Source organism: Chenopodium album, chromosome 18 (assembly GCF_948465745.1).
Source record: "Chenopodium album chromosome 18, dcCheAlbu1.1, whole genome shotgun sequence".
NCBI classification, from domain to species: domain Eukaryota; kingdom Viridiplantae; phylum Streptophyta; class Magnoliopsida; order Caryophyllales; family Amaranthaceae; genus Chenopodium; species Chenopodium album.
In genome coordinates, this window is record NC_137851.1 from 30,275,292 (window position 1) to 30,303,217 (window position 27,926).

At 32.2% G+C, this 27,926-nt stretch overlaps 2 protein-coding genes and 1 non-coding gene across 3 annotated transcripts; 2 read left to right on the forward strand and 1 right to left on the reverse strand.

The window, feature by feature from the left end:
• Positions 1-1,862: 1,862 nt before the first annotated feature.
• Positions 1,863-1,934, reverse strand: TRNAP-AGG (transfer RNA proline (anticodon AGG)). The gene has a single exon. It is a non-coding gene; the product is annotated as a tRNA-Pro (tRNA).
• Positions 1,935-2,192: 258 nt separating this feature from the next.
• LOC145592365 (heat shock 70 kDa protein 4-like) lies at positions 2,193-5,149 on the forward strand. Its single transcript, XM_081648809.1, has 2 exons — positions 2,193-2,516; positions 3,247-5,149. Exons 1-2 carry the CDS (start codon positions 2,303-2,305, stop codon positions 4,983-4,985), a joined length of 1,953 nt encoding a protein of 650 aa, XP_081504935.1. The 5' UTR covers positions 2,193-2,302; the 3' UTR covers positions 4,986-5,149.
• Positions 5,150-23,199: 18,050 nt separating this feature from the next.
• On the forward strand, positions 23,200-26,457 carry LOC145592366 (heat shock cognate 70 kDa protein 2). The gene is made up of 2 exons (XM_081648810.1): positions 23,200-23,498; positions 24,525-26,457. The coding sequence occupies exons 1-2, from the start codon at positions 23,285-23,287 to the stop codon at positions 26,252-26,254; spliced, it is 1,944 nt and encodes a 647-aa protein (XP_081504936.1). The 5' UTR covers positions 23,200-23,284; the 3' UTR covers positions 26,255-26,457.
• The last annotated feature ends 1,469 nt before the right edge of the window (positions 26,458-27,926 follow it).

The window sequence follows — 27,926 nt, forward strand, 5'->3', positions numbered from 1 at the left end:
CGCGACAGAGTAAATTCCTGGCGACAGCGTGTAGTTTTATTCCTTATCAAATTCTATGATTTTCCGGACTATTTCCTTATAAATAGGGTCCTCGACCTCTGTTTTTAATCATCAACTTTCATCAACAATCAATTCTCTCTATCAACTCTCATCAAGAATTACTTAATTCTTAATCTCTCTCTCTCTTTCTAAGCCAACCTTTTTACAAATACAATATTCCGCATTTACAAGACTTAGAATTACCTAGCCAAGTTCGAAGTTGCCTTCGCCCTAGACGTGAAAGGTTGATAATTTCTGAGGGTTTGGTCCAAATCTAGTCAAAACTTCATTTAATTTGATTTCAATTTAATTCTTTAGTTATTCTTTATTATTTTCATTGAAGTTTACTAACTTGTGTATTTTGTTATTAGAAAGAGGTACGAGGCTTCAAAGTAAGTAGATTAACTTACTCTCTATTTCTTTCAATGTAGAAAGCATGTTTATTATTGTTTAATTCCTAGTATTATGTTAGGATGTTATTTTATGCTTTCTAGTGTCATGTTTAGGATGCCTCTTATCTTTTCTAATATCATGTTAGTACCATGTTAGTACCATGTTAGGTTTAAAGATTTGATCTTTATTGTTTAGTGACATGCTAGGGTTTGTTATTAATCTTGTTAGTATCATGCCTAGGATCTTGCTATTATTATCAAGCTTTATTATGCCTTATCATGTTATTATCATCGTTATTTATTATTGATTATTATTATTGTGTTGCTTGATATTATTGTTATTGCTTGATCACGCCTTTTATGCATGTTAAAGGGAATTTGTACTTGAAATCACGCTTAATAAGATAATTAATAATTTGGTTTAGGCTAATGTGATTTTAATTCAAGTGATCGCCAATAATAGTATTATTTGTGCATTAATATTCAACCAACATAGATAAACAGGTTAGGTTTAATATAATGTTTGCATGTTATTCGAAAAGCGCACATGAATACGAGCAGAACAAAGTAGAGGCCTATTTTATAGGGCGGGTCCTTTCTTTTGTAGATTGGATTCGTACCCTCATCCCCGAACCCTATTTGGTTCAAGACCTTATGGAGTTGATGGTCCTTTTGGATTGTCTTTTGGGTTTACAAGTTCCTAAAACTTGTTGGCGACTTTTTTGCTCTCTTTTTCTTCCCTTTGGAACGCCACCATACTTTAGTGTATGATCACAGTGGGGTTCAAATTTGGGATCATAATGCTTGAAATATTCCCTACACACGCATAACCCGATTATATTAATGGGTTGAACGTCAATTTGTTAACCTAAATTTGACATGCTTAACTTGTCTATTAAAGTAGTCAAAATAATTGAATTTTCTTATACCAATCTTACTAACCCTTATAACTACATAGTTTGGTAGTATAAAAACTATAGTAAAAACTTTTAGCGGGGCAAAATTTTTGGTTTGGACGGACAAATCTTACTACCTTTTCACTTTTAAAGTCTTATGTAGTTTTGACTTAATCTTAGTCACCCACCCTTAATTCTTACTTTTTAAAATTTTAAATATGAATATTAATTAGTTTATTAAGTACTAAACTATATTATGTATCGTATGATTAATAAAGTAAGTGGGTAAAAGGTTATACGACTAACCCGTTTAATAAGCGGGTTAGGTTTGGGTCAAGGGTTTTCAACCCATTTAATAAATAGCTTAAGTTTGGGTCAAGAATTTATCAATCCATTTAATGTTAACACGAACACGAACACGAACCCGACCCGACCCGACCCATTTGACAACCCTATGAATTAATATGAAGGTTTTAAAGAGTAACAAAGTAACAACCTACCATTCTAAAAAAATTATATAAAAAGTCACTTCTACGGGGCATTCCGAGAATTGAACTCGGGACCTCTCGCACCCTAAGCGAGAATCATACCACTAGACCAAATGCCCTTTATATGATCTTCCTTCAAATTTTATTTATTTAAATATTATCAATAATCACTAACTATTCCTTATTTGAAAAATAAAATAAAATAAAATAATAAAATAATGTCGACGAGTTACCGTCCTTACCGAAGAATCCAGAAATAACATTCTACTTTTTCTTTTTCCTTTTTTTTTAACGAGAACGTTCTACAACCTTCACTCCGACGAAAATTCTAGAAAACTTAAAAAAAAAACCCTTCCTATATATACAATCTGACTCTCCTCCTGCCTCCATCAATCAATTGTCTGTCCAAAAACTTTCGAAAAACTCTCAAATCTCAATTCTTAATTTTCTTTCTGTTATATTTTCGTGCTCTTAGAATTTGGTTTTAATGGCGGGTAAAGGAGAAGGTCCTGCAATCGGAATTGATCTCGGCACGACCTACTCGTGCGTCGGAGTATGGCAACACGACCGTGTTGAGATCATTGCTAATGATCAGGGTAACAGAACCACGCCGTCTTATGTCGCTTTCACTGATTCTGAGCGTTTGATTGGCGATGCCGCTAAGAATCAAGTCGCCATGAATCCCACCAACACTGTTTTTGGTATGTTTTCTCTCCTCGTTTGGTTTTTCTGGGTTTGCATTGCTTCTAATTTGATCAATCAATTAATTATTGTTGGATTAATTTAACTTTTGGAGTACTTTTTTTTTTCATTGTTGTTTATTCTGTTATCTTTGTTTTGGTTTTGCATTGCATGTGATTTATTTATTCAATTAATTAATTATTGTAAAATTACTGGGTTGATTTAAAATTCCGTTAAATTTTTGGAAATTGATTTATGTGTGTGTTAAATGTTAATTATCGGTAGGATTGTATCGTGTTCGATTCATTGCATGAACAAACAATAATCTAAATGATAGTTAATGATTATTTGTATTTTTGATGATCTGGGATTTTTAACTATATAGCATTGTTATAATTTTTTTTATAAATGATCTGGGATTTTTTTTTTTATTTTTTTTTTAAATTCTGAATTGCTACAACTTGTATTGATTATACTGTAATAATTAAGGGTGTTAAATTTTCAATTGAACTGGTTTTGCAGAAATATAATGTAGAGATGATTAATGCAATATTGTCATATGGGTTGAAGTTTAATCTTATGCTCTGTTTCTCTAAAACAAATTGTTAGATTACTTTGTTTGAAGCGAATGAAATATCCTGATTATGCCTTGTATGATGCATTGATTGATACTGTGAATTTGGATGTAATTTGTTTATGATGAGTTGAAGTTGAACAGTTTCTGATGTAATGGTGCACTGTTGCCTGCAGATGCAAAGAGGTTGATTGGGAGGAGGTTCAGCGATCCTTCAGTACAAAGTGACATGAAGCATTGGCCATTCAAGGTAGTTGCCGGCCCGGCCGACAAGCCTATGATTGTGGTTTCGTACAAGGGCGAAGAGAAGCAGTTTTCTGCTGAAGAGATTTCATCGATGGTTCTTGTTAAGATGAAGGAAATTGCAGAGGCTTACCTTGGTTCGACTGTGAAGAATGCTGTTGTTACGGTCCCTGCTTACTTCAATGACTCTCAGCGTCAGGCCACTAAGGATGCTGGTGTTATTTCTGGCTTGAATGTTATGCGTATTATCAATGAGCCGACTGCGGCCGCTATTGCCTATGGTCTTGATAAGAAGGCTAGCAGTGTTGGTGAGAAGAATGTGCTTATTTTCGATCTTGGAGGTGGTACTTTTGATGTGTCTCTTCTAACTATTGAGGAGGGTATCTTCGAAGTAAAAGCTACTGCCGGAGACACCCATCTTGGTGGTGAGGATTTCGATAACAGGATGGTGAATCACTTTGTTCAGGAGTTTAAGAGGAAGAACAAGAAGGATATCAGTGGAAACCCAAGGGCTCTTAGGAGGTTGAGAACTGCTTGTGAGAGGGCAAAGAGGACTTTGTCATCTACTGCTCAAACTACCATTGAGATTGATTCTCTCTTTGAGGGAATTGATTTCTACTCAACCATTACTCGTGCTCGTTTCGAGGAGTTGAACATGGATTTGTTCAGGAAATGTATGGAACCAGTTGAGAAATGTTTGAGGGATGCCAAGATGGACAAGAGCAATGTCCATGATGTTGTTCTTGTTGGTGGGTCTACTAGGATTCCCAAAGTACAGCAGCTATTGCAGGATTTCTTCAACGGGAAAGAGCTCTGCAAGAGTATCAACCCGGATGAGGCTGTTGCTTATGGTGCTGCTGTCCAAGCCGCGATTTTGAGTGGTGAAGGCAATGAGAAGGTCCAGGATCTTCTGCTCTTGGATGTTACTCCTCTATCTCTCGGTCTTGAGACTGCCGGTGGTGTTATGACTGTTCTTATCCCAAGGAACACCACCATCCCTACCAAGAAGGAGCAGGTATTCTCCACGTACTCTGACAACCAGCCTGGTGTGTTGATCCAGGTCTATGAAGGAGAGAGAACTAGGACCAGGGACAACAACCTGTTGGGTAAATTTGAGCTTTCTGGCATTCCTCCAGCACCCAGGGGTGTTCCTCAAATCAATGTCTGCTTTGACATTGATGCCAACGGTATCTTGAATGTTTCCGCTGAGGACAAGACCACCGGACAGAAGAACAAGATTACAATCACCAATGACAAGGGTAGGTTGTCCAAGGAGGAAATCGAGAAGATGGTTCAAGAGGCTGAGAAGTACAAGGCTGATGATGAGGAGCACAAGAAGAAGGTCGAGGCGAAGAATGCTTTGGAGAATTATGTCTACAACATGAGGAACACAGTGAAGGATGAGAAGATCGGATCAAAGCTGTCAGAGGCTGATAAGAAGAAAATTGAAGATTCAATTGAGCAGACTATCCAATGGTTGGATGGTAATCAGCTGGCCGAGGCTGATGAATTTGAAGATAAGATGAAAGAAGTCGAGGGTATCTGCAACCCCATCATTGCTAAGATGTACCAGGGTGCAGGTGCTGGTCCTGATATGGGCGGTGCTATGGACGACGATGGTCCTTCAGCCGGTGCAACTGGCGCTGGCCCTAAGATTGAAGAAGTCGACTAAGCTTCTTAATTTGTCTAGTTTTGGGTTCTGTTTGTTTAAGTGTTGTGATGTCTTTTAGATGATGAAAAATTAAGACTTGCTAAGATGTTTTTTGTGAAGCTTTTGTAATTTCCTTATGCGTTTAATGGTAATTTGCTGCAATTAGCAGCTACATTTTCATTGAACTGCTGTTCTCTTTATATTTTTGTGCAAGTAAATCAGTAGGTAACTGTCATTTCTCCAAGGAAATTCATCTTCTATTCTATATGTTCATTACAAGATAATTAGAGATGGTTAACTTCAGTTCGGCCCGATCTGACTTGAAAATAAGGCGGGTTTAGACAAGCCTAAAAATGTATTTTTAGTTAAAAATCTAAACCCGACCCGAAAAAGCTTGGAAAGCCCGCTATATTTTCCGGGTTTGCGCACGAGATATTATGTTAAGGCTCGGCCCGACCCCAATTTTTGATCTCCTATAATGATAAGTTAATGTAATGAACATTATTTTGATTCAACCCCCATAATCTAAAGACAAATTAAAAGAATATTTCAAAATAAACAATTAACATTATGTCACAAATAAACTCACAATCAAAGAATATGAAGATAATGAACATTATTTAACATTCTATAACATGTTCTTTTCACTTTAAAACATCTTCTTTACATTTCTATACAATATTCTTTGCAATTCTATAACATACTTTTTTCACTTTAACTAATTGTTCTTTACATTTCTATGTAATGTTCTTTCCGCTTTTTTTTAGAAAGGATGCACCATGCGGATCATGCATCCGCCTGCAGGAATCACACATTGTCTAATAATGCTATTTATGTGATAGTGTGATACATAAATCAACATTACTAGGTACATTATATACCTAGTATAACAAGTACAGTGTAGGTTAATCCTACAAACACAAGTATGCATACTTTTTGTAAACTTGTCACAATTTGCCGTCTCAATATGAATATAATAAGTTATGTCATAATGGAATATTAATGGTTAAGTATCAATATTTTTACCTAAAGGTTGTAGATTTGAATCTTGGTCCCTTACACTTTTGATCCAAATCGGCCATTGATGGAAAATGATGTCTAATGAGTAATGACAATTGAATTCCCATATACATGAGCTGCAGCAGCTCAACAGAAAATATGGCTCTAAAGTACATCGAGTGGCAGATGTAATGCCTATTACATGCTTATTTTAGACAATTAGGACAATGTATCACAAAAATTGTTGTAAATGACATCAAGCTCGGACAAGATGAGCAATTGTAAATTTACTATGTGCTTGTTTTTTTTTTTAAAAAAAAAAGATGCAACAAAAAAGCAAGATTCTAATCACAAGCAAATCTCAAATCTAAATGGAATCATCTCAAATTTTAGTGAAGCATATCTTATCTTGAGATTGTTCACTTGATAATGAGAAAACAAGTTTCTTTGCTCTAAACTGTACTTAAGTTGTCTAGTGACTCGTACACTTCGTGCTGCCTGTATTGTACGTACTCATATTCCAATTTTTTATTTTATTTTATTATTTTTAAAGAAGCAAAACATTAACCAAATAATGATGCTTGTTATAGTTAATAGAAACACAAGTAACAAACAACAATCTTATGTTTAACAAATGTACTAAACTAATTGCTTGATTTCTAAGAATAAACCACATACTTTTTATTTACACAGGAAAAAAAGAGATTTACCTTAAGTCCTAGATTGGCTCCATTTGAAACATATAGGTAACGAAGCTAAACTATGGTGAAAATTCTACAATGTCATTCTTTAAAAATGACACCACAATTTGCTGATGTGGCAAAATATAATTGGCCTATATTTTGTATTTTTGTTTTCATTTTGAATTATTTTTAATGTCCACAATGTATTAAATTGTATACTTTTTTGTATTATTTTAAATACATGTATTTTTTTTAGAAATACATAATTATAAATTATGAAAATGTATTTTTATAATATAAATTAATTTTCAAATTTATAATTATAATTAGAAATCATCGTGATAAAAATTGTTCATCATCATCGTTCATCGTTCATCATCATTGTTCGATCATCATCGTTCATCGTTCACCATTGTTCTATCATCATCGTCCAATAATATGGTTCATCATTGTTCGATCTTTGTTGGTCTGCGTTCATCATCATGGTTCATCATTGTTCGATCATATCGTTCATCATTGTTCATCAATCATGTCATAGATTAGCCCCCTATTCCCAAATTAAATGTTAGTTGTTGATAAATTCGCAAATCCTAACTAAAATCGTAATAAAAATTCGAAAACAAATTGTGTGTTTGCATTTTGTTTTTTGTAGTTTTTGATTTTAGGTTTTCGCTCGGAAAAAAATCTCAATAACAATCTCATTTTAGTATTTACAATGGACAAATTCCAATGGTTCGAAAATATGATTTATGTGGACTCAAATTGTGCAATTTTATCAAAGAACAAGGAGTATCAAGTTTGTAGAAGATAAAGAGGGTCGAATTTTTTTACCTACCGCAACCCCTGTTTGATCTTATAAATGTAATTAAGTTTTCTCAAAGTTGTTTGTGGGTTAGGTAATGACTTAAACTATCTTTGGTCATTACATATGATTTGATAAAGAACAATATATAGCTAATAACAAAAAAAGAAAAGTGAATAAAAGCTAATAACAAAAAAAACAAGGTGAACTTAACAATAAAAGCTAATTTTTGAATTTTTTTTTTGGTAAACTCTTATACGTGAAGGTTTTTCGATTTTTTTAAAAAATATTCTCTTAAATGTCATTAACGAATTTTTTTGAGAGAGAATATTTCTCTATAAAATTACTAAATAAACGGGCAAATCATATAACAAAGCTATATTTGTATAATTTTGTAAACAAAACAATAAATATATCAATAATAAACCTATACTAAAGGCGAAACCAGGAATGACACTTGTCATTTTCTAGTTAAAAATTTTCCCGCCTTTTTTTTCCTTTCCTTTTTAGTATTTTGACAACATATTTTATCCAATTATATTCAATTAAATATACTAGGAAACTTTTAGTTACAAAAATACTAACATTAATTAAAAATAATGTATTGGAATATATTCGAGGAAGCTCCAATTAATCTCTGGGATAAACAAAATTTGTTGATCACATGACATTTTAGTAAATAAATCAACAAATTTATCCAGTCATCATCACTGTGGGACCTGCTTTTATTGAAATAGTTGTTGATTTATTTACAAAAATGCCATGTGATAAACAAATTTTGTGTATCTCAGAGATTAATTTGTATTTACCCAATATATTCTTTTCCAAAATTATTATAATATTATCAATATCAATTTTTTTCTCCAACTTTTATCATTTGATAATAAAATTTATTTTAATTAAAAGAGAAAAATCATTTTGGTAGCATACTTTGTATTAATTTTAAAATTATACGTAACATTTACAAGAACAAAATAAGTTTGTTATAGTATACTTCGTACACAACATATATTGGAAAATTATTTAGTTATTCTAAACATTTATGTGATTATTTAAAAAATAAAAACCCCTACTACTCACTAAAGATATATTTAAAAAGTTGATTATTGAATACTAATTATCCTAAAGTAAAATAAACTCAACTAAATTTTCATATTATGTCGATCAAAGTGTGTCAACAATTTAAGAACAAATGTATATGAGTTCGTGTATGGGTACTAACCTAAGCTAATATTTTAATTTTCTCATATAAAACCTTATAGCTAGCTTCTAAGTTACTATTATTATATTTATTTATTTATTTATTTATACAATCCAATTCAATAACCTTTACGTATTTAGTGTTGGTATAAACTAATTGAAATTCAATTTATTTTGTTACAAATAATTTTTTTGGATAAATTATTTATTATTTATCTGTTGTAAAATTTAATTATGACCGTGCATGGCACGGGACTTAACCTATATATATATATATATATATATATATATATATATATATATATATATATATATATATATATATATAAATGGCAAAAAACGTGTTTTTTAACAATGATAAAAAGGATGGGTCCTAAAATTATGGATGTAGATGTATACAGCATGTAATTTAAGAAAGCTATCATTATCTAATAGACTAATATATATAGCTAATAAAAAAAAAGGGTGAATAAAAGCTAATTAGGAATATCCCAATATTATAGCCACTAATTTATATGTCCAAGATTTCAAAAATATTTTTTCCAAAATATAATAAGATAATTATCCCATAACTATATTTTTGCTAAAATGATATGATAATAAAAATTCCAAAAATATTTTTTCCAAAATATAATAAGATAATTATCCCATAAATATTTTTTTTGCTAAAATGATATGATAAAAATTCCAAAAATATTTTTTCCAAAATATAATAAGATAACGATCCCAAAAACATTTTTTGCTAAAATTATATAATAAAAATTCCATAAATCATTTTTTTGTTATACGATTAGCGTATAAGTAGATTCCAACTACAAAATTAAAACTAAAGTTTTAAGGTAATGACCTAACCAAATACATTTGATTACTTAACCACAAACAGATTACAAAAATCGCAAAACAAAATTCTAGATCAAACCGTGTGCGAAAAAAAAAAAAACTTGAACTCTTAATCGAAGAGCAAACCCTCGTTATCCTTTCATCGTTTAAAAAAAATGAAAGATCTGCATTTTGCATCATCATAGTACACGTTCTTAAAGCTTTTTTCATTCTCAAAACTATCAAATAATGTGATTTTACATTAATCAAAATTTTGAATCGAACCCTAAAACAAAATTTGTAAATGAATTTGGACGGAATTTTGGTCTGCGTTGCGAATAGATTATACAAGATTATGGGAGTGGTTAATTACCAATCATGAATGAAGAACAATGATGAACAATGAAGTAATTTCTAAATTTTAATTATAATTAAATTTTCGAAAATATTTTTAATAAGAAAAAAATAGATTTTAAAAAGCTGTAATTACATATTCTTTAAAAAAAATACATGTTTTACAATTATACATATATACATGTATAGTATATTTAGGCTTTTAAAAATAAATAAAAAATAGACCAATCATAACATGACACATCATCATGTTATAGTGTCATTTTTTTAAAACATCCTTCACAAGCACCGGGCCATACATCCTTACCTCATTTCTTGTAAGCCAAACCACCTCATGTCGTGTTTTATGCATAAAAGAACCTTACCAATCTGCAAAACAGAACACACATGGCCCTCCTCTCCACCACTTCGTCTAACCTTGCCTCCTCGCATACCTTCCTAGTAGTCGGGGCACTTGATTAGAGCACATGAAGTTTAGTCTCCTCGTCACAAGTCCTCACAAGTCAGTGGTGGAGCCACTATAGGTCCTGGCATGCCCTACCAGATTTTTTAAAAAAAAATTAGGTAGTAAAAATTTGTTTAAATTTAATACAAAGTGCACTATACTATTTAAACTTACTACTAGCCTAGTGGTAATACCATTACCTTATCTACCCTAAGGTCATGGGTTCTAATCCTCTTAGCCAATATTCAATTTTTTTTCCTCTCATTTTTTTTGCTTAATGTATTTTTTTTCCTCTCTCTTTTTTTTTTTTTTTTTTTCCTTTTCCTTAATGTCCTTATTTTTTTCTTTAGTTCTATTTTTTTTTTTGGCTTAATGTCCTTATTTTTTACTCTATATCTTTATTTCTTTTCTTTTTTTTTTTTGGCTTAATTAGTGTCCTATTGCAGTGCGTAGATGTGTCTTGAAGAACTTGATAAAAAAAAGTATTCTAGTAGTTCGGTGCTCTATCATTATTAAAATTCTGACTGCGCCACTGCTCACAACCTTATCTTGGGCACTTTGCGTCAACGCTTGTCACTGTTTTGTTAAACCCAACACAAATATGGATAGCCCAATTACATGCTCTCCATAAAGTAAACACGCCTTAAGGAGGAAAATGCTAAATAAGTAAATTTGATTATAAAAAACCTCACCTCATTCATTTTTAAATCAAAATTAATCATTTATCATATGTGAAAGAACAATCATGAAGACGCTAAATGAGTAAATTTGATAATAAAATATTAAGTATTGATAAAAAAAAATTTAAAAAAATAAATCTATTCAAAAAATAAAATGTTAAATTATATTTGCTCATTTAGGTTTGCTTATATGTTTTAAATAATTTGTATTAAAATTCAATTGATCAATTAAATTTGCCCATTTAGGATTGCTCATATTATTTCGGTTTGCTCAACTATTGTAAAGTTTCTATAATCAGTAGCAGTTTATGCACAATGTTAAATTTATAAATTAAATTTGCTCGTATTAAATTTATTAGCAATTTATGTATTTTTTTATTCAATAGGGGTTACTCGGTTAATAATATAATTCATTAATAAATTAATTTCAAATTTTAGTAAAAAAATACAATTTAATTTTAATAAAAAAAATATTTAGTTTAAGCTAAATTAATTTTAATTCATTAATAAATTAATTTCAATTTTGCAATAACACCAACTTTTTATATGCGACTGACCATACCATGTGACTAGTCATCATGGGGGTTACTTCGTTAGTGTTATAGAAGTTACTTGGTCAGTGTTACAGGGTTTATAAGTTATTTCGTCAGTGTTATAAGGGTTACTCGGTTAATAATATAAAGGTTACGTTGTTCTTTTAAAGCGGTCATATGGTGTGATCAACTGCATAGAAAACGATGTAATAATAATTACGTTCAACAAAGATCATGTAAAGAATTTTAAGGCGTAAAATGAATGTATTGAAAAAAAAGGATAAATTGCAAATAATAATACAACCTTTGGCCGATTATTTTTTAATAATACAACCTTTCGATTATATATTAATATTACAACCTTTGGGGGTTTTAAATTTTAACCGGCAAAAACTTGCTAGTAACCTATTTCTTCAAGTTACCTTTACACGTGTCATCGTTTATTGGTTTTATCGATTTAATTTGATTTTATAAAATTTATTTATTGTTTTTTAATTTTTAAAAGATATTTAATAATAAAAATTAATTTTATTATTATTTATTTATTTTATGATTATTATTATTATTATTACTATTATTATTATTATTATTAATATTATTATTTAAAAAAAAAAACCACCATGCCACCACCACCTGCCACCATTCCCTCTCCCCCTCCCCTGCACGCAACTCCTTTCCCCCTGCCCGGAAACTTGCTGGTTGGCTGGCGTTTAGCTTACCCACTGTCGACCAATCCACCAAATGTACCTCGACCAAGCCGAAACTTCAATTTCACCCCTTCCCGACCACCACAACAAACCTCCACCACCAAAAACTCCCACAAATCGCAGCCAACAAACTGTAACCAGCCATCTCCATGACTGAGCACTCTGCCAGACACACCACAGATTGTGCCGAAGCCCAGCCGCAGCCACAACCGACCGCGCACGCAGTTAGGCGAAGTGCCCAGCCACGTCAAACATCTTGGGCAGCAACTGAACCGTGCAACCCTTGCACGTTTCAACCACCGCCCCTCTATAAACGGCCGCCAACTCAGCTCAAATCCCCAATTCGAAACACATACCCGCCCCAAACCACCAAAAAAATCAACCCCCATCCCCTAAACCATCCCCTCTTCTGTTTCCCGACCCCCATAAACCCTATTCCCTCACCCAAAACCAGCGAAAATCCGTTTAATCCAGAAAACTCGAAACCCTAGAAAACGGGTTTCCTAGGTTAAACGGGTTTATGTTTGGGGGTTCGGTTTTTGTGGTGGGGATGGGTGTAAATTTTGGGGTCAGCCGGCGCTGGAGGATGGTCACCAGAGGCCGGCCGCCAGGGTGGGGCAGGGGGTTGCCGCTTGTATTATTAAAAAACTTATTTGAATTTAATTAAAGGTTAAATAACTTTATTTTAAAAAAAAAAATCAAAAAAATATTTAGACCAATTACATGGCAACCCATGTCATGGCTAACCTGTTCAACAGGTTACAAGTATTTTAGCCTGTTAAAATTCAACACCCCCTAAAGGTTGTAATATTAATGTATAATCGAAAGGTTGTATTATTAAAAAAGAACCGGCCAAAGGTTGTATTATTATTTGCAATTTTTCCAAAAAAATAATAAAATTCTATTACAACCAAAAGAGTGATTTCCGTAAATAAGGCTAAAATATAAACTAATTTCTCATATAATTACGTTGGTTTAAAAACTATTTCCCAAAATATCATCCACATAATATTAGTGTAAGGTTCGTGTTCTTTTAATTCTCCGAGGCTTAAAACCGCTATTGACGTTAGTGGTTCATTTATTAAAACCGCTAGTAACTTAGCGGTTTTAGTAAAAAACCGCTATTGTCATTTGCGGTTTTTACTTGACAATATACTCCAGCAAAAGATATTTCAATGTCTTCTTATGAGTTGTCAAAAAAATAAAAAAATAAAATAAGATAAAATAAAAGGCTTTCCCCATCGTCTAGAGCACAATACTCATTGCGTCAAAAAGCACGATACTCCATTTCCACTAGTAGTACTCCAAAATCGACAACACTACTTCAAATTGGTGTCGGATTCATCACCTCATTGTTGCCATCGTCGACGAAGTCACAATATGCGGGAATTACCATTCTTGCCCCTTAATACAAAGTGCCTTTAACTAAGGAACCAATAATGGTGATGGTGGTTCTAGTTAAAAGAACCGCTAATGATATTAGCGATATCATTAGACTATTAGAGGTTCTATTTGAAGAACCTCTAACACCATTAGCAGTTCTATTTGAAGAACCTCTAACACCATTAGCAGTTCTATTTAAGCTAGAAACGCAATCAATATTAACGGTTTAATATTAGCTAGGATTAAAAAAAAAAAAAAAAAAAAAAAAGAACCTAATAACCGAGCCTACGTGGACGGTATGGTGGGAAATATTTTTTGAACCAACGTATATACGAAATTAGTTTACAACTAGTATAGTACCCGTGCGATGCACGACTTATAAACCTTAATACTTATTTTCATTTTACAAAATTTTAAGATAAAGCGATTTAATGAGTGGTAATAGTAGAAATAATGATATACTCCATACTCGGAGTTTTAAGATAAATAGTAGAAAGTAATAAAATATGAAGGAAGTGGGGTTGATGGAAAAATAAAGTATGATATATAGTGGGGAGGAGAGAGAATCTTAAAATATTAAAATATGTTAGTTGGAGGTCCACCGAGAGAGAAGAAATTAGTAAAATATTGTAAAAGTTTTCCAAAAACCAAAAAAGAAATGGGGCAAATAATTAAATGTGGTTGTACAAGCAAGTAATAAAATACAGAGAGAGTACTACTTTAAAAACAACTTTTTTATTCTTAAATCGAACGTAAAGTTTGTAAATATAATTCAACTCAATGAACTAATAATCAATACCCACATTAAGTCGTATTTTTTATTTCTCATTTGTACTTGAGTTACTGGCCAGCTCATTTTAGAAATGATTAAATTTTGTCCACTAACTCAATATAGCGTATTTTTTGTGTGGCCAGCTAACACACACCAAAACACGATTAACCCCTGACTAACCTAGTAACCTCAAACTGAACCCTTGACCGAGTAACCCCTAACTGACTGAATGACCCTTGACCAATTGAGTGATCCCAATCCAAGTAACCATTGATCGATTAAGTAACCCTTGACCAAATAACTCTTGACCAACTGTGGTATCCATTTTTTGACTAATTAGAAATAGAAGTCAATAAGTCGATAATTTGACTAAAAAAAGAAATTAGAGTCGCCACTCTATTTTTGCCCGAATGGAGACAATCTTTTTTATGATCGTTTTCAAATAGAAAACGATATTGACTCCATTAGGCACTATATAAGTATGGTCTTAAGAAATTAGAGATCTAGGTACGGGGTATAAGATAGGAAGATTGAACGTTTGGAACTCGTCTCTTCCTCTGTTCTAACGAACAGGCTCTTACTAGTACATTGTTAATTGGTTATGGTTATTCACATGCTTTTCCTTAAACTAATGCATAAAAACACGAAAGTTTCCACATTGTCAATCACACTCAAATGTAAAATTAAAGTGAACTAAACCTTACGAGATATGGTGGGTTTGAGCATTAAAGTTGCCCTACGTACCATTCATTGTGGGATTTGAATCCACTCTCAGATCAAGACCCTATATAGTTCTTACAAACGTCCATTTATACATGGTCAAGATTTCATACGAGGTTTCGAGAAGGTTTTTTTTTTTTTTTTGGGAGGGGTGGTCGATCCGTATAGGGTCATTTGGATGAGGCTGAGCAATCTTGCTTTCGAGATGGAGGTCAATTTATCAAGGTTGAGGAAGTCACTAGAATTAGCGACGCCATATGAGTTTCTTTGAAGAGAATGATTTTTTGTTTGTAAAATGCGTTTCAATTAACGACTTTACTTAGGGTTGACCAACTTCTGAAAAGATATTGTATGGGCTTATTTGAGTGTGCTTAAAGGGCATTTTATTTGGTATGAATCGAGAGGAATACGAAGAAAATGTATTTGGATTGTATGAAATTGACTTATGCAAAATGAACATTTCATATGGCTCAAATCTAAATGATAGGTAGTGAATTGGAAACCTTGATCATGTTAGATTATGTAAGTGATCTATCAGAGATAATGAAACTTTAAAAGTATAATCCTCCGTGGCAAATAGATCATCTCGTAACCTGTCATGATTGAATATTCAATTTTACCCTTTTATTTGAATATAAGCCATGAACCATAACTCGAAAGATTTATTTTATTAATAAAATGATACAAGCATGCAAAGCCATATTTTACTTAATTAAAAGTTAGTTGTCTCTTTATTAAGAAATGCATAAGGAAATTTAGCTCTTTCGAATGGTGATGGAATTAAAGCTTAAACAAAAGTTCTTTAAAAAGTATAAGGCATTCTATTCCAAAATAAATTATTTATAGTATTCCTTTTACATAACCATAGGATATGAAGAAGACTTGAGAAAAAAAAAAAAAAAAAGGGTTTAGTCTTAAGATGATACATATGTGTCCCTTTTGGATGAGATTAATATTAACTTGAGGTATGAACAATTTATAGCTTCCTCAAATGACTTAACTTAAAATATTTTGAGAGAATATTTACCAGAGGTATATATAATAGGGTGACACAAATTACATAATAATGTTCATTCTTTTCTTCCTTAAAGTTCTTAAGGGTTTTAAGCTTTCCTAAACTTTCAGGCACCATAACTTATGTTATAACGCTTGGATTTGAGCATATGATAAATCTTTGGAAAAGTCTACCTGTCTTTTATAACATATCAAAAATTGGGATCCATCCAACGGTTGAATTAAGAGATAATGAATTTTCTCTAAAATCACTCCAGTTTGGGACGTTCATGGGGAATTGGGTGATAATGGTCAAAGTACTTCGAAATTGGCATGATCCTTTTAATGGTACATTAAATACAAACATGTAGATGTTCTGTAGGAAATTTTCCCTTTTTAGATGTCATTTGATATGCTAAATAAAAAAGATATTCTTGGTTGGGAAAAACAGCCTCAAACCAGTTTAATATTTTTATACCTTGTTTTGTAAAAATCATAGAAAATAGAGTATTCATCCTATGAGAACGTGTGACCACAGTTTAGAAAGATTGAGGAATCTACTTTCTAGGTAGTCAATTCAAATTTTATTATTAAAAAAGAATATTGGTCGAAATTGGAACATGGACAGACCTATAGTAAGAAATTTGTGGTGTTACTAAGCCTTAATGTTTGATTTTTTGTGGATTGGTTAAAATTTATTTTTATAAAATTCCAAGTCTCATACACTCTTAAATACATAAGATTACTGTAAAAAATTTATTTTTTATTTTTAATCATGGAAAACGATTTTTTTCATAATAAAAAGTAAAGTGGTCAAAAATGATACTTTGCTAGAATTCCATCATTAATTCTTTAGAGCTTCCTTATACATTTTGTACAATTATCATTGCTTCCATTTCGTGTTCTAAATAATGATGATACATACAAGAGGAACAATCAAACAAACCACGTATACTCACTCTCGAACTTACTCGCGGTCGGTCAAATTCTACTTGGTTTCCAAATTAGGAAACCGGCACGTATAGTGCCTTAGGAGGTTATGGAACACACAAAAGTAGAAAATTTAGTAAATGTATGTAAAAATAATTGAAAATCACAAATAAAAGGAAAGAAAATATTACCTTTGACTTTGGGTAGCTATCAAAGTAATGTCATATATGATCGATGTAATTTGGGGTCAAGTCCTTCTACTATATTTTTCTTATATATTTTTTACTATAAATTTTTATTTTTTTAGATTAACCTTTTTTTTCCTAATAACAATGCCGAATTGATTTAGACTTCTTTAAGAGTGTGTTTTTTTTTTAGCATTTTTCTTCGATTATTTTCCCTCTTCTTCTTTGTGAAGAGTGGGTGGTATTTATAGGGGCGAATGGGAGCTAAAATACAAAATACAAAAAATATACTGCTTATACAGAATAAATACGTAAGAATACAAGAGTTAGGTAGAAATGCTAACAAAATTCATCTTAATGAGGTAGAGGACAAATAGAATTAGCCTACTACTACATGCAAAACTTAATTACTAATTTGACTGAATAAATGACAATGTTATTATTAATAATTAAAAGCACTAATATAATTTTAATACAATTATTATTTGATACCACTTTCCTTTGAAGAGTGTATTTTCATGTACTTACTTTTCGTATTTCAAACTTACTATAGCCAAATCAGACTACTACGAAACCTACTTATCAGAAAATAACAAGGAGAAAAATGTTGTTTGCCATTGATTATGGATAGTCATATCACCTTACCGTTTGGGAAGAAACACAGCTCAGTGATACAACGTATTGTCATATCACACCATTTTCTGATTTTCGTTGCTAAATTACAACCATGGCTTACCATTTTCTTTTTCTGTAGGGATTTGATATATCAAATGAGTGGTAATGGCAGAGGTATCTTTGCTTAGAGTCATTCTTTCACTGTCAAATATTGTCGTCATTGCAATGACCAGGTAGAGAAATAGCATGCATACTTACACTTGTTATTTCTGAGTGTATGCAACAGAGAAAAGATGAGTCGTTGTATAGCTATAATGGTGTTTTAGTGAGGATTTGAAAGGAATGAAGAAGATGAAAAATGGAGCAGTAGTACGTTATTAACAAAGTAAAATTAGTGGGATTAAGTAAGTTGAAATTAAGGAAGTTAAACAACACAAGAAAAACACCAAAAAAAAAAAAAATACAAAGGGGGAGCCGTGACTTACTGCCTTGGTAATTGATAAGTATGCATGCATTACATGCATGCTTTTGCATTATCAAAGTATGCTCATTTGTCTTTTGTGATTTTTGTTTCCGCCCCTTTTTTTTTATTTTAAAAAAAAAAGATGATTGAAAATATTAGAAGAATAATAATAACAATAGGATACATAAAATCAGTAGTACTAAACTTTTATCCGGGGTTAGAAAGTGATAATATAGAAAGGGTCGCAGTTTTAAAATTATGCGGATTAGAGGGTCAATATTTAATACTTCTGACCATGATATACCAAACGAAATAATTTTTACATATGTCAGTAGTAACTACATTGTTTTTTATTTTATTTTTAAAAGATAAACTTAGTACTATTATTAGACTAAACGATTACACGATTGGGATATGATAAAAATACGGATAATATTTATTCCATATAAAAGGGAGATTTCCCTTATCCGAAATCAACATTCACCTCTTATCTACCCAAAAACACACCCCTTGCCTTTTCCTATTCAGTTTCCATGGCTCCCGGCAACCAAAACTGACAATCCCTTTCTTCGTTCGAGGAGCATTTTCGAATGCTTAATTTATATTTACCTTTGATCATGGCGTTAATGGTGCTACTGATGGCGTTGATGATTTTCATAATCATGAATAAATGACGACTTGAAGTTTCCGGCACGGAGTGTACAGGGTTCGAGTTGTGCTTCAAATTAACATCGTGTTTTGTTCGTAGATTAGGAGTACAAATTGTAAGGGTTTTGTATACTCCGAAATTATAAATAAACACTACTTGAATTTGTCTCTTATATCTAATTATTGCGGTTGTTGTTAGCAAAATTAAATTTGTTATTATAATTATGAAATTACACAAAATTTATTAGTTAATTGAAAGTAAAAAAAGAAAGTACGGAAAATAGGGGATCAAAATTTGGTGTCTACACCAACCAATCAAGTAACTCCTGACTGATTGAGTGACCTCTAACAGAGTAACCCTTGACCAAGTAACCGACGGAGTAACCCCTGATCAACCATGTAATCCCTGACTGATTAACCCCTAAGTGACCCTTGACTAATCGAGTAATCGTTGACTGATCGAGTAACCATTGACCAAGTAACCCCCAACCGAGTAATCCTTGACTGACCGAGTAACCTTTGATCAAGTTATCTATCCCGGCCACACGGTATGGCCAGTCACATATGAAACTTTGTGAACTCAATATATGTTTGAAAAAATTTACTATTATAAATGATCATTTTATATATGATACTTCCTCTGATTTTTATTAGTTGATACATTTTATTTAGGCATGTTCGCCAATGCATACTTTCAAATGTAAATATATTTAGTTATGTATTAGCAAAAATTATGAAATTCTGATATTTGGAAAATAAACATTGAGATGATTCTAACAATATCTTAATGACTATGTATTTAACTTACACTAAATCAAAACGAAGTCAAAGTAGTTTATGTGAATAGTGCACACAGTTAAAAAGAAAATAAAAACATGGAGGTGTCATATCTATTTTCTCCACTATGGCCTCTACAAACACCTGAAATTAACACATAAAACTTATAAAAATAGGATATATATATATATATATATATATATATATATATATATATATATATATATATATATATATATATATATATATATATATATATATATATAACATGCATCTTTTTTTGAACAAATGAATAAAATCACATCTTTTTATAAACATTTGATATTTTTTATTATGTATATAAATATTATTTCTCATGTTTTTCTAACTTTCTTTCACTTAGCTTGCGGAGGATAAAAATATATATGAAATTATCTCGCCCCATCACCTGTTATACTTTATTACATGAGGAATCAACCTCATCACCACAAACATATTGCACCTTCCACGCACGACCAAAAATTTACCTGTATAAAAATCTATAAAGCCAATAACGTTAATGCTTAGTATAATTTTTTTTCAAAAATTGTAACCTCTAGCTATATATGACCTTAAAAAGTTGATATAGGCTTGCCCTTAATTGTTTTATTAACTGTTTGATATTTTTATTGCACATATATAATAGTGAAAAAGTTAGCTTTATACATATATAAGAGAAATTAAAAAAAAACACGCATAACATTCTTACATATCACATGTGACGGCATATACAAAATCTACAATGCGTTTTCTATGCGATTGGCACACCGTGTGGCCGTTTGTATAAAAAACAGAGCAACTGCAATGACACCAACAAATTAACCCCGACCTGTTAATGATAGATTAGAGTAGTCGCCCCTTATTATACTTGTTGAGTAACTCTTAAATAACAAATAAAGTAACCCTACAACACTAACAAAGTAACCATTATAAGGGTCTGTTTTATTCACCTTACTTTCACTTATAATAAGTTCAGATAATTTCAGTTAAGTTCAGATAAAATTTGTTCAAGAAAAATAAGTTCTGATAAGGGTCACTCAACTTCAAATTACAACTAAAATTAGTTTTAATAAGGTCTAATAAGTTCAGATAAGTTCAGATTAGTTCAGATAAGTAAAAATCAAGTACTACCTCTGTTTCATATTATTTGCAACGATTAGACATTTTTCCTCTCTACTTTATGTCAAATCGTTGTAAATTATAGAAAACGGAGGTAGTAAATAAAACACACTCTAACACTTACTAATAAGAAAGCCCTATATCACTAATCGAGTAATCCCTATAACACTAACCGAATAATCCTACGGCGGTTGGCCACACACGTATACTCCATCTGTCAGAATAATTGACACAATCAAACTTTGCATACATGTTGATGTAATAGGTTGACCTAATATTTATATTATTTAATATCAATAAAAATTATTTTTATTTATGAAACCTTATATTATTATCTATTTAACAAATTATTTCATAATTAGTGAATTTTTACCAGATATTAAAATTATGAAACCATATATGGTAAAATTTTTTATGCATCTAAGGTAAGGTAATATTGTGATTTGTATTTTTAATAATTTACTAATATATCTTATTTTTGTAGTAGTGTTTAGAAATATGTGATAGAATATTATCTTTGACTAATATAATGTAAATTATAAATATTTTGTACGTATTTTATTTTTTTAAGCCTTTAAGGTAAGACAATAGTTTTAAAAGGTTAATTAGCTATATATTTTCTTATAGTGTCTAGAAATATTTGATAGATTATTCTCATATTTTTGAATATATATTCAATAAAATTAAAAAATTTATGTATTTATGTAAAATTTCCTCAATACACGAAGAAGATTCACGTAAAATAGTTTAAAGTCAAAGTATAGAAGGAAGATTAATGATTAATTGGAAGGTATAGAAAAATAAGAGGACTACTTTGTGCAATATTTTAGCAAGGTATAGAAATTCAAAAGTAACGTTTATCTTTAATAAAGGATCTTTTTAATAATATTCACTTAAGTTAATAATGTGCTATAAATATTTGTAATACCCACTACATTATATGGTAGAAATCATAAGATAAAATATTAAAATTTTTGTATTCCTTAATCATTATAGCTAGCCGGCCAATCACAAAACAAATGTCAATTTACTATACAAATTGGGATGCATCTATAGATTGCAAAATAAATATTTTACAAATATAAATCATTTACTAATATAATGCATCCATATAAAGCAAAATGAATATTTTACAAATATAAAGTATGTACTAATATAATGCATTCATATAAAGCAAATAACTTTCATTTAAAAAATAAAAGAGAAAAAAAAAACACTAAAACAGGGACACATGGCAGTCATGGAGCTAGTGTACCCTATTTTAGTATAGTACTAGATAAGTCCCGTGCGATGCACATCATAAAAAAATTTATTGAAATAAATATATATTTTATATGTGTTCCTCATATGAAATAAATTATAAAAACATAACCATCAATTGCCATTTGTAATGATATTTAGATCTTATTAATTTTAAAGAAGAATAAAAAGTTAAGCAAATTATGTATTACGGAGTACTCTTTAACCGAGGGTAATTATATTTTGAAGTTAGATAGTCACTCATAAATTCATAATATAAAATATGGAATATAATAATAATAATAATAATAATAATAATAATAATAATAATAATAATAATAATAATAATTGTCTTAAAAAAATATTGTAATAATTTAAGGTAAAAAAATAAATAAAAATATGATGTCAGCAATTGATTAGGCGGGAAAATTTTTAAAAACAGCTTGACATGTGTACAATTTTAAAAAGTGATGATGTCAGCGATTGTTATTTTAGTATATTTATAGATTATATAGGTTATAGATTCTGTATTAAACTATTTTGTAGTTAATATTTAGTTTTTTCCATAAAAAAAAAATGTAAAAGAGAAAAAAAAAGTTTTGGTGGGAAAAAATTAAAGGACAAGCTGACACGTGTACAATATGGGTAAATAAATGATGTCATCGGTTGCTACTTTAGTATTAGTTATAGATATAGATAGAAAGATATATAGCATTATTTGCGAAAATTGCTTCAAAAAATAAGTGAAAACAAATTAATACACCTGGATTATTCAAAAAAGCAAAAAGAAATTTCAAAAAGTAAAATCCCATGCTCCACTAGTCTAGTACTCTAGTCCACCATCATCAAAACACCTTAGACTAAGATTTTTCTTTTCTACGAGTATTTTTTTTTTAGTATTTTTTTTGAAGAATAGACTAAGATATTTTTGGCAAGTAGCACAACTCATACACGGTGATACCCTAAAACCCCATTGGTCCGCAAGCCACAAAAAGACCACCAAAATCCAACCCTTCTTTCCCACCTCAATCCAACGGCCCACAATCCATCCGAACATTCTAGAAAAACTCAACTCTCCTCTTTTCCTTTGCCTTTTTTCACATGACATAAGCCTATAAATACTCTTAACCCTAACTTTGCTCACCTCCTCTCTCTCAGCCGCTGCTACCATTCTCCTCAACTTTCTCTCTCCTCAACTTTCTTCTTCTTCCGTTGTTCTACTAACGGAAGATTATAATGGCTGGTAAAGGAGAAGGTCCCGCCATTGGTATTGATCTTGGCACGACCTACTCGTGTGTCGGAGTATGGCAACACGACCGTGTTGAGATCATTGCTAATGATCAGGGTAACAGAACCACCCCTTCTTATGTTGCTTTCACTGATTCCGAAAGGTTGATTGGTGATGCTGCTAAGAATCAGGTTGCCATGAACCCCATTAACACCGTCTTTGGTATGCTCTCTTTCTCTCTTACTATTTCATTGTAGATCTGTTGGTTTTGGTTTTGTTTTTTTTGAGGTTGGTTTTAGATCTGTTTTTGTTCATGCTATTTAGTATTTGGAATTGTTTAGTGGTTGATAATGCTTAGTTGATCTGTATTAGTAGTTGTTTTCGATGATTTTTGCTTAGTTTTGGAGTTGACTTGAATTTGAACTAGTATACTTGGATTTTACTTAGTTTTTGGATCTGTGTTATGCTGAATTGAGTTGAATTCGAATGTGTTAGCTTATACAAAGTTATAGTGACTTGTGTAAATAGTTGTGTATAAACGCGCGTAACTTAGATTTAAATCTTTAACTGTACATGTTGAAATCAGATCTTGACGTTCTGAACAGTAAATCTGTTCAAATTAAACTTGTAATATTTGTTTAAATTTAAGTTGACATAGTTTTAATTCAGTGTAGAAATTATATGTTTTACTTTTGTTACACACTAAGAGTATGATGTTGCTGCTATATTTGTAAGAAATTAGAATGATATCGATATAACATGCTAAACCAGAAAACATGGATACACGTTCTTGATTAAATCATTGAGTTATTGTGAATGTATTCGATATTCAGGTTTATGTTTATAATAATGATAACTTGTTATGCTAAATTGCAATTGCGATGTTTAGAATTTAACAAATGTTCTATTTATGGTCTTATTGCTTTCACATGGGTCACTTTAGTGTTTTGGATTTGGTTAACGATATGAATTAGCGAGGAAAAGTTAATATAATGGGGCTTTTGCTGTCTTGTATTATGAAATAATGTGCTGTTTTAAAGTAATGTAACTGCATTGTAATGATTAAATAAATTAATTACATTAATAATGATATTTCTGTGGTCATCCCTCAGATAATGATGTATAATATTATGCTTTAGAATTAGGTAGAAAGGCTGCATTTTATATTATGTTCTGTTTAGAACTTTTATTTAATGTTCTGCTGTCTGTGTACCATCTGATTGTGAATATGGTATGATTTAAATGCAGATGCTAAGAGGTTGATCGGAAGGAGATTTAGTGATGCATCAGTTCAGGCTGACATGAAGTTGTGGCCATTCAAGGTTACACCTGGACCAGGGGAGAAGCCCATGATTGTTGTAAGCTACAAGGGCGAGGACAAGCAGTTTGCTGCTGAGGAAATTTCCTCCATGGTCCTTACCAAGATGAAGGAGATTGCCGAGGCTTACCTTGGTTCAACTGTGAAGAACGCTGTTGTTACCGTCCCTGCCTATTTCAATGACTCTCAGCGTCAGGCAACCAAGGATGCTGGAGTTATTTCTGGCTTGAATGTTATGCGTATCATTAATGAGCCAACTGCTGCTGCTATTGCTTACGGTCTTGACAAGAAGGCCACCAGTGTTGGTGAGAAAAATGTGCTCATCTTTGATCTCGGAGGTGGTACTTTTGATGTGTCTCTTCTTACCATTGAGGAGGGTATCTTTGAAGTCAAGGCCACCGCTGGTGACACCCATCTTGGAGGTGAGGACTTTGACAACAGAATGGTCAACCACTTCGTTCAGGAATTCAAGAGGAAGCACAAGAAGGATATCAGTGGAAACCCAAGGGCTCTCAGGAGGTTGAGGACAGCTTGTGAGAGGGCAAAGAGGACCCTTTCATCCACTGCCCAAACCACCATTGAAATCGATTCTCTCTTTGAGGGTGTTGACTTCTACTCACCCATCACTCGTGCTCGTTTTGAGGAGTTGAACATGGACTTGTTCAGGAAGTGTATGGAGCCTGTTGAGAAATGTTTGAGGGATGCTAAGATGGACAAAAGCACCGTTCATGATGTTGTTCTTGTTGGTGGATCCACTAGGATTCCCAAGGTCCAGCAACTGTTGCAAGATTTCTTCAACGGCAAGGAGCTTTGCAAGAGCATTAACCCCGATGAGGCTGTTGCCTATGGTGCTGCTGTACAAGCTGCTATCTTGAGTGGTGAAGGAAATGAGAAGGTCCAAGATCTTTTGCTTTTGGATGTTACTCCTCTTTCTCTTGGTCTTGAGACCGCTGGTGGTGTTATGACTGTCCTTATCCCAAGGAACACCACCATCCCCACCAAGAAGGAGCAGGTATTCTCTACTTACTCCGACAACCAGCCTGGTGTGTTGATCCAGGTCTACGAAGGAGAGAGGACTAGGACCAGGGACAACAACTTGTTGGGCAAATTTGAGCTTTCTGGCATCCCCCCAGCACCCAGGGGTGTTCCTCAAATTAATGTCTGCTTTGACATTGATGCCAACGGTATCTTGAATGTTTCTGCTGAGGACAAGACCACCGGACAGAAGAACAAGATCACAATCACCAATGACAAGGGTAGGTTGTCCAAGGAGGAAATCGAGAAGATGGTTCAGGAGGCAGAGAAGTACAAATCTGAGGATGAGGAGCACAAGAAGAAGGTTGAGGCCAAGAATGCTCTTGAGAACTACGCCTACAACATGAGGAACACTGTTAAGGATGAGAAGATCGGAGCCAAGCTTTCTGATGATGACAAGAAGAAGATTGAGGATGCCATTGACTCCACCATCCAATGGTTGGACGGCAACCAGCTTGCTGAGGCCGATGAGTTCGAAGACAAGATGAAGGAGCTTGAGAGCATTTGCAACCCAATCATCGCCAAGATGTACCAAGGTGCTGGTGGTGACATGGGAGGTGGCATGGAGGATGAAGGTCCCACTTCCGGTGGCGGTGCTGGTCCCAAGATTGAGGAAGTCGACTAAGTTATTACTTCCTGTTTTATTTTAAAATATGCAGCTCTTTTAATTTCTGGTTTTAGACAATTGATTGTTTTTGGAAAGTGTTATCAACAGTGAGTTAAAATTCACTGTTATTTTGGGATTGTAACAGCTGTATTTTGCTGTAGGACAAGTTTACATTAGGTTTATTGCCAACTCTTATGCAGAAGAATACATTTTCACCGGCATATTGAATTGTCTTTTTAAAGCTTTTTTTCGCCATATTTTCTAATGCTGTTCTGCTACTTATTTATCAAGTAGCTTAAAACTTGTCAGGGAGAGAATTATACAATGCGTGATTAATTGACATGGATAATATTTTACTTAGTTGACAAATTTTTATATTGATATAGAAATTGTAATATAATCACCTATAAAAGTTGAAAAAAGAGATGTCTATAATCAGATTATTTGTTTGTTGAACGCCTACTACTAAAATTTGACAAAATTGTCTGAAAGAGTATGCATTTTTTTTAGGGGAAAGAGTGCGTACGTGAGGAATTAGTATAGCGACAATTTCAACTTCTTCAGTCCTTAATTTTTGAAGAGAATTGAGTGAAACAGTACTAATTAATTAATTAGGCTGCCATTGACTGGTTATATTTGTCGGATTTTGTTTCCCTTTATTTCAGGAAATTGAAATTTATCATGCTGCCTTCTGCCCCGTGCTCTATTGTGGACTTCTTTTGCAGGACGATCTAGGCAATCTGGAAGCACAAATCGATGCATTATCAAATGTCAAAAAGCAAATAAGACTTGCTGGAGATGTTGCTGGAACTAGAAAAGGCGAAAAGCTGCGCGTAACATTCTCCAGTTATGCTTCTGAAGCTTAAGCCTGGAACATCTCAAGGAGGTGTTTGGTATGAAAATTTGTAATTTAGGAAACGTAAACAAATAAGTGTTTTCATTTCTATTAGTTTGGTTTGAGCTACAAGTAACAAATACTGTTTTCAAAGGGTAACAAAATCTCCTAAATTGTTACCTTTATCCAACTAGTGGAAACAAAATTTGTTTCCTCCTCAATCATAAACTCCTCAATTTGTTTCCATTCCATAAAAATACCAAACATATATAAAAGGTAACGTGTATCATTACCCTTTTCCTTACTTATATAAATCCTTTTCATTCCGTCTACGGAATTTATACCAAACGCCCCCTAAATGATCAGATTGTTGTGCTGTCAAAGCGCCGAGGTCAACTCAAACAGGTAATTTTGATGTAATGATGATCATATTTCTAGTTGTTAGCCTAGTGTATATTGTACATTAGTGATTGTTATCATGATTGAATCGCTATGGTTATGTAAATTTTGATAATATCAGTGCTATAAATGTGCAGTTCAGGAAGTAAGATGGATCTATCCTTAATCTGAATACTTCAGGGTTAAGTTGTATCTCATTTTAAGTGAACAAGTATGGCTAATGGCATCCATCCTTCTATATTTCCCTACACTGCTGGTGCTGGTGAATGGAAGCGTAGAATATTTCATTCTTCTGCCTTCTTTGTTGCTCATGTAGTATATGCCTCAAGTTGCTGCTGACTGCTGAGATTTATTTATTTACTTTTCATTATTATTACTGTTAATAATTTCTGTTCTTTTTTCACATTGCAACATTGTTGAATTCAAGAGTAGCATATCCCTTGTCATGTTTTCTAG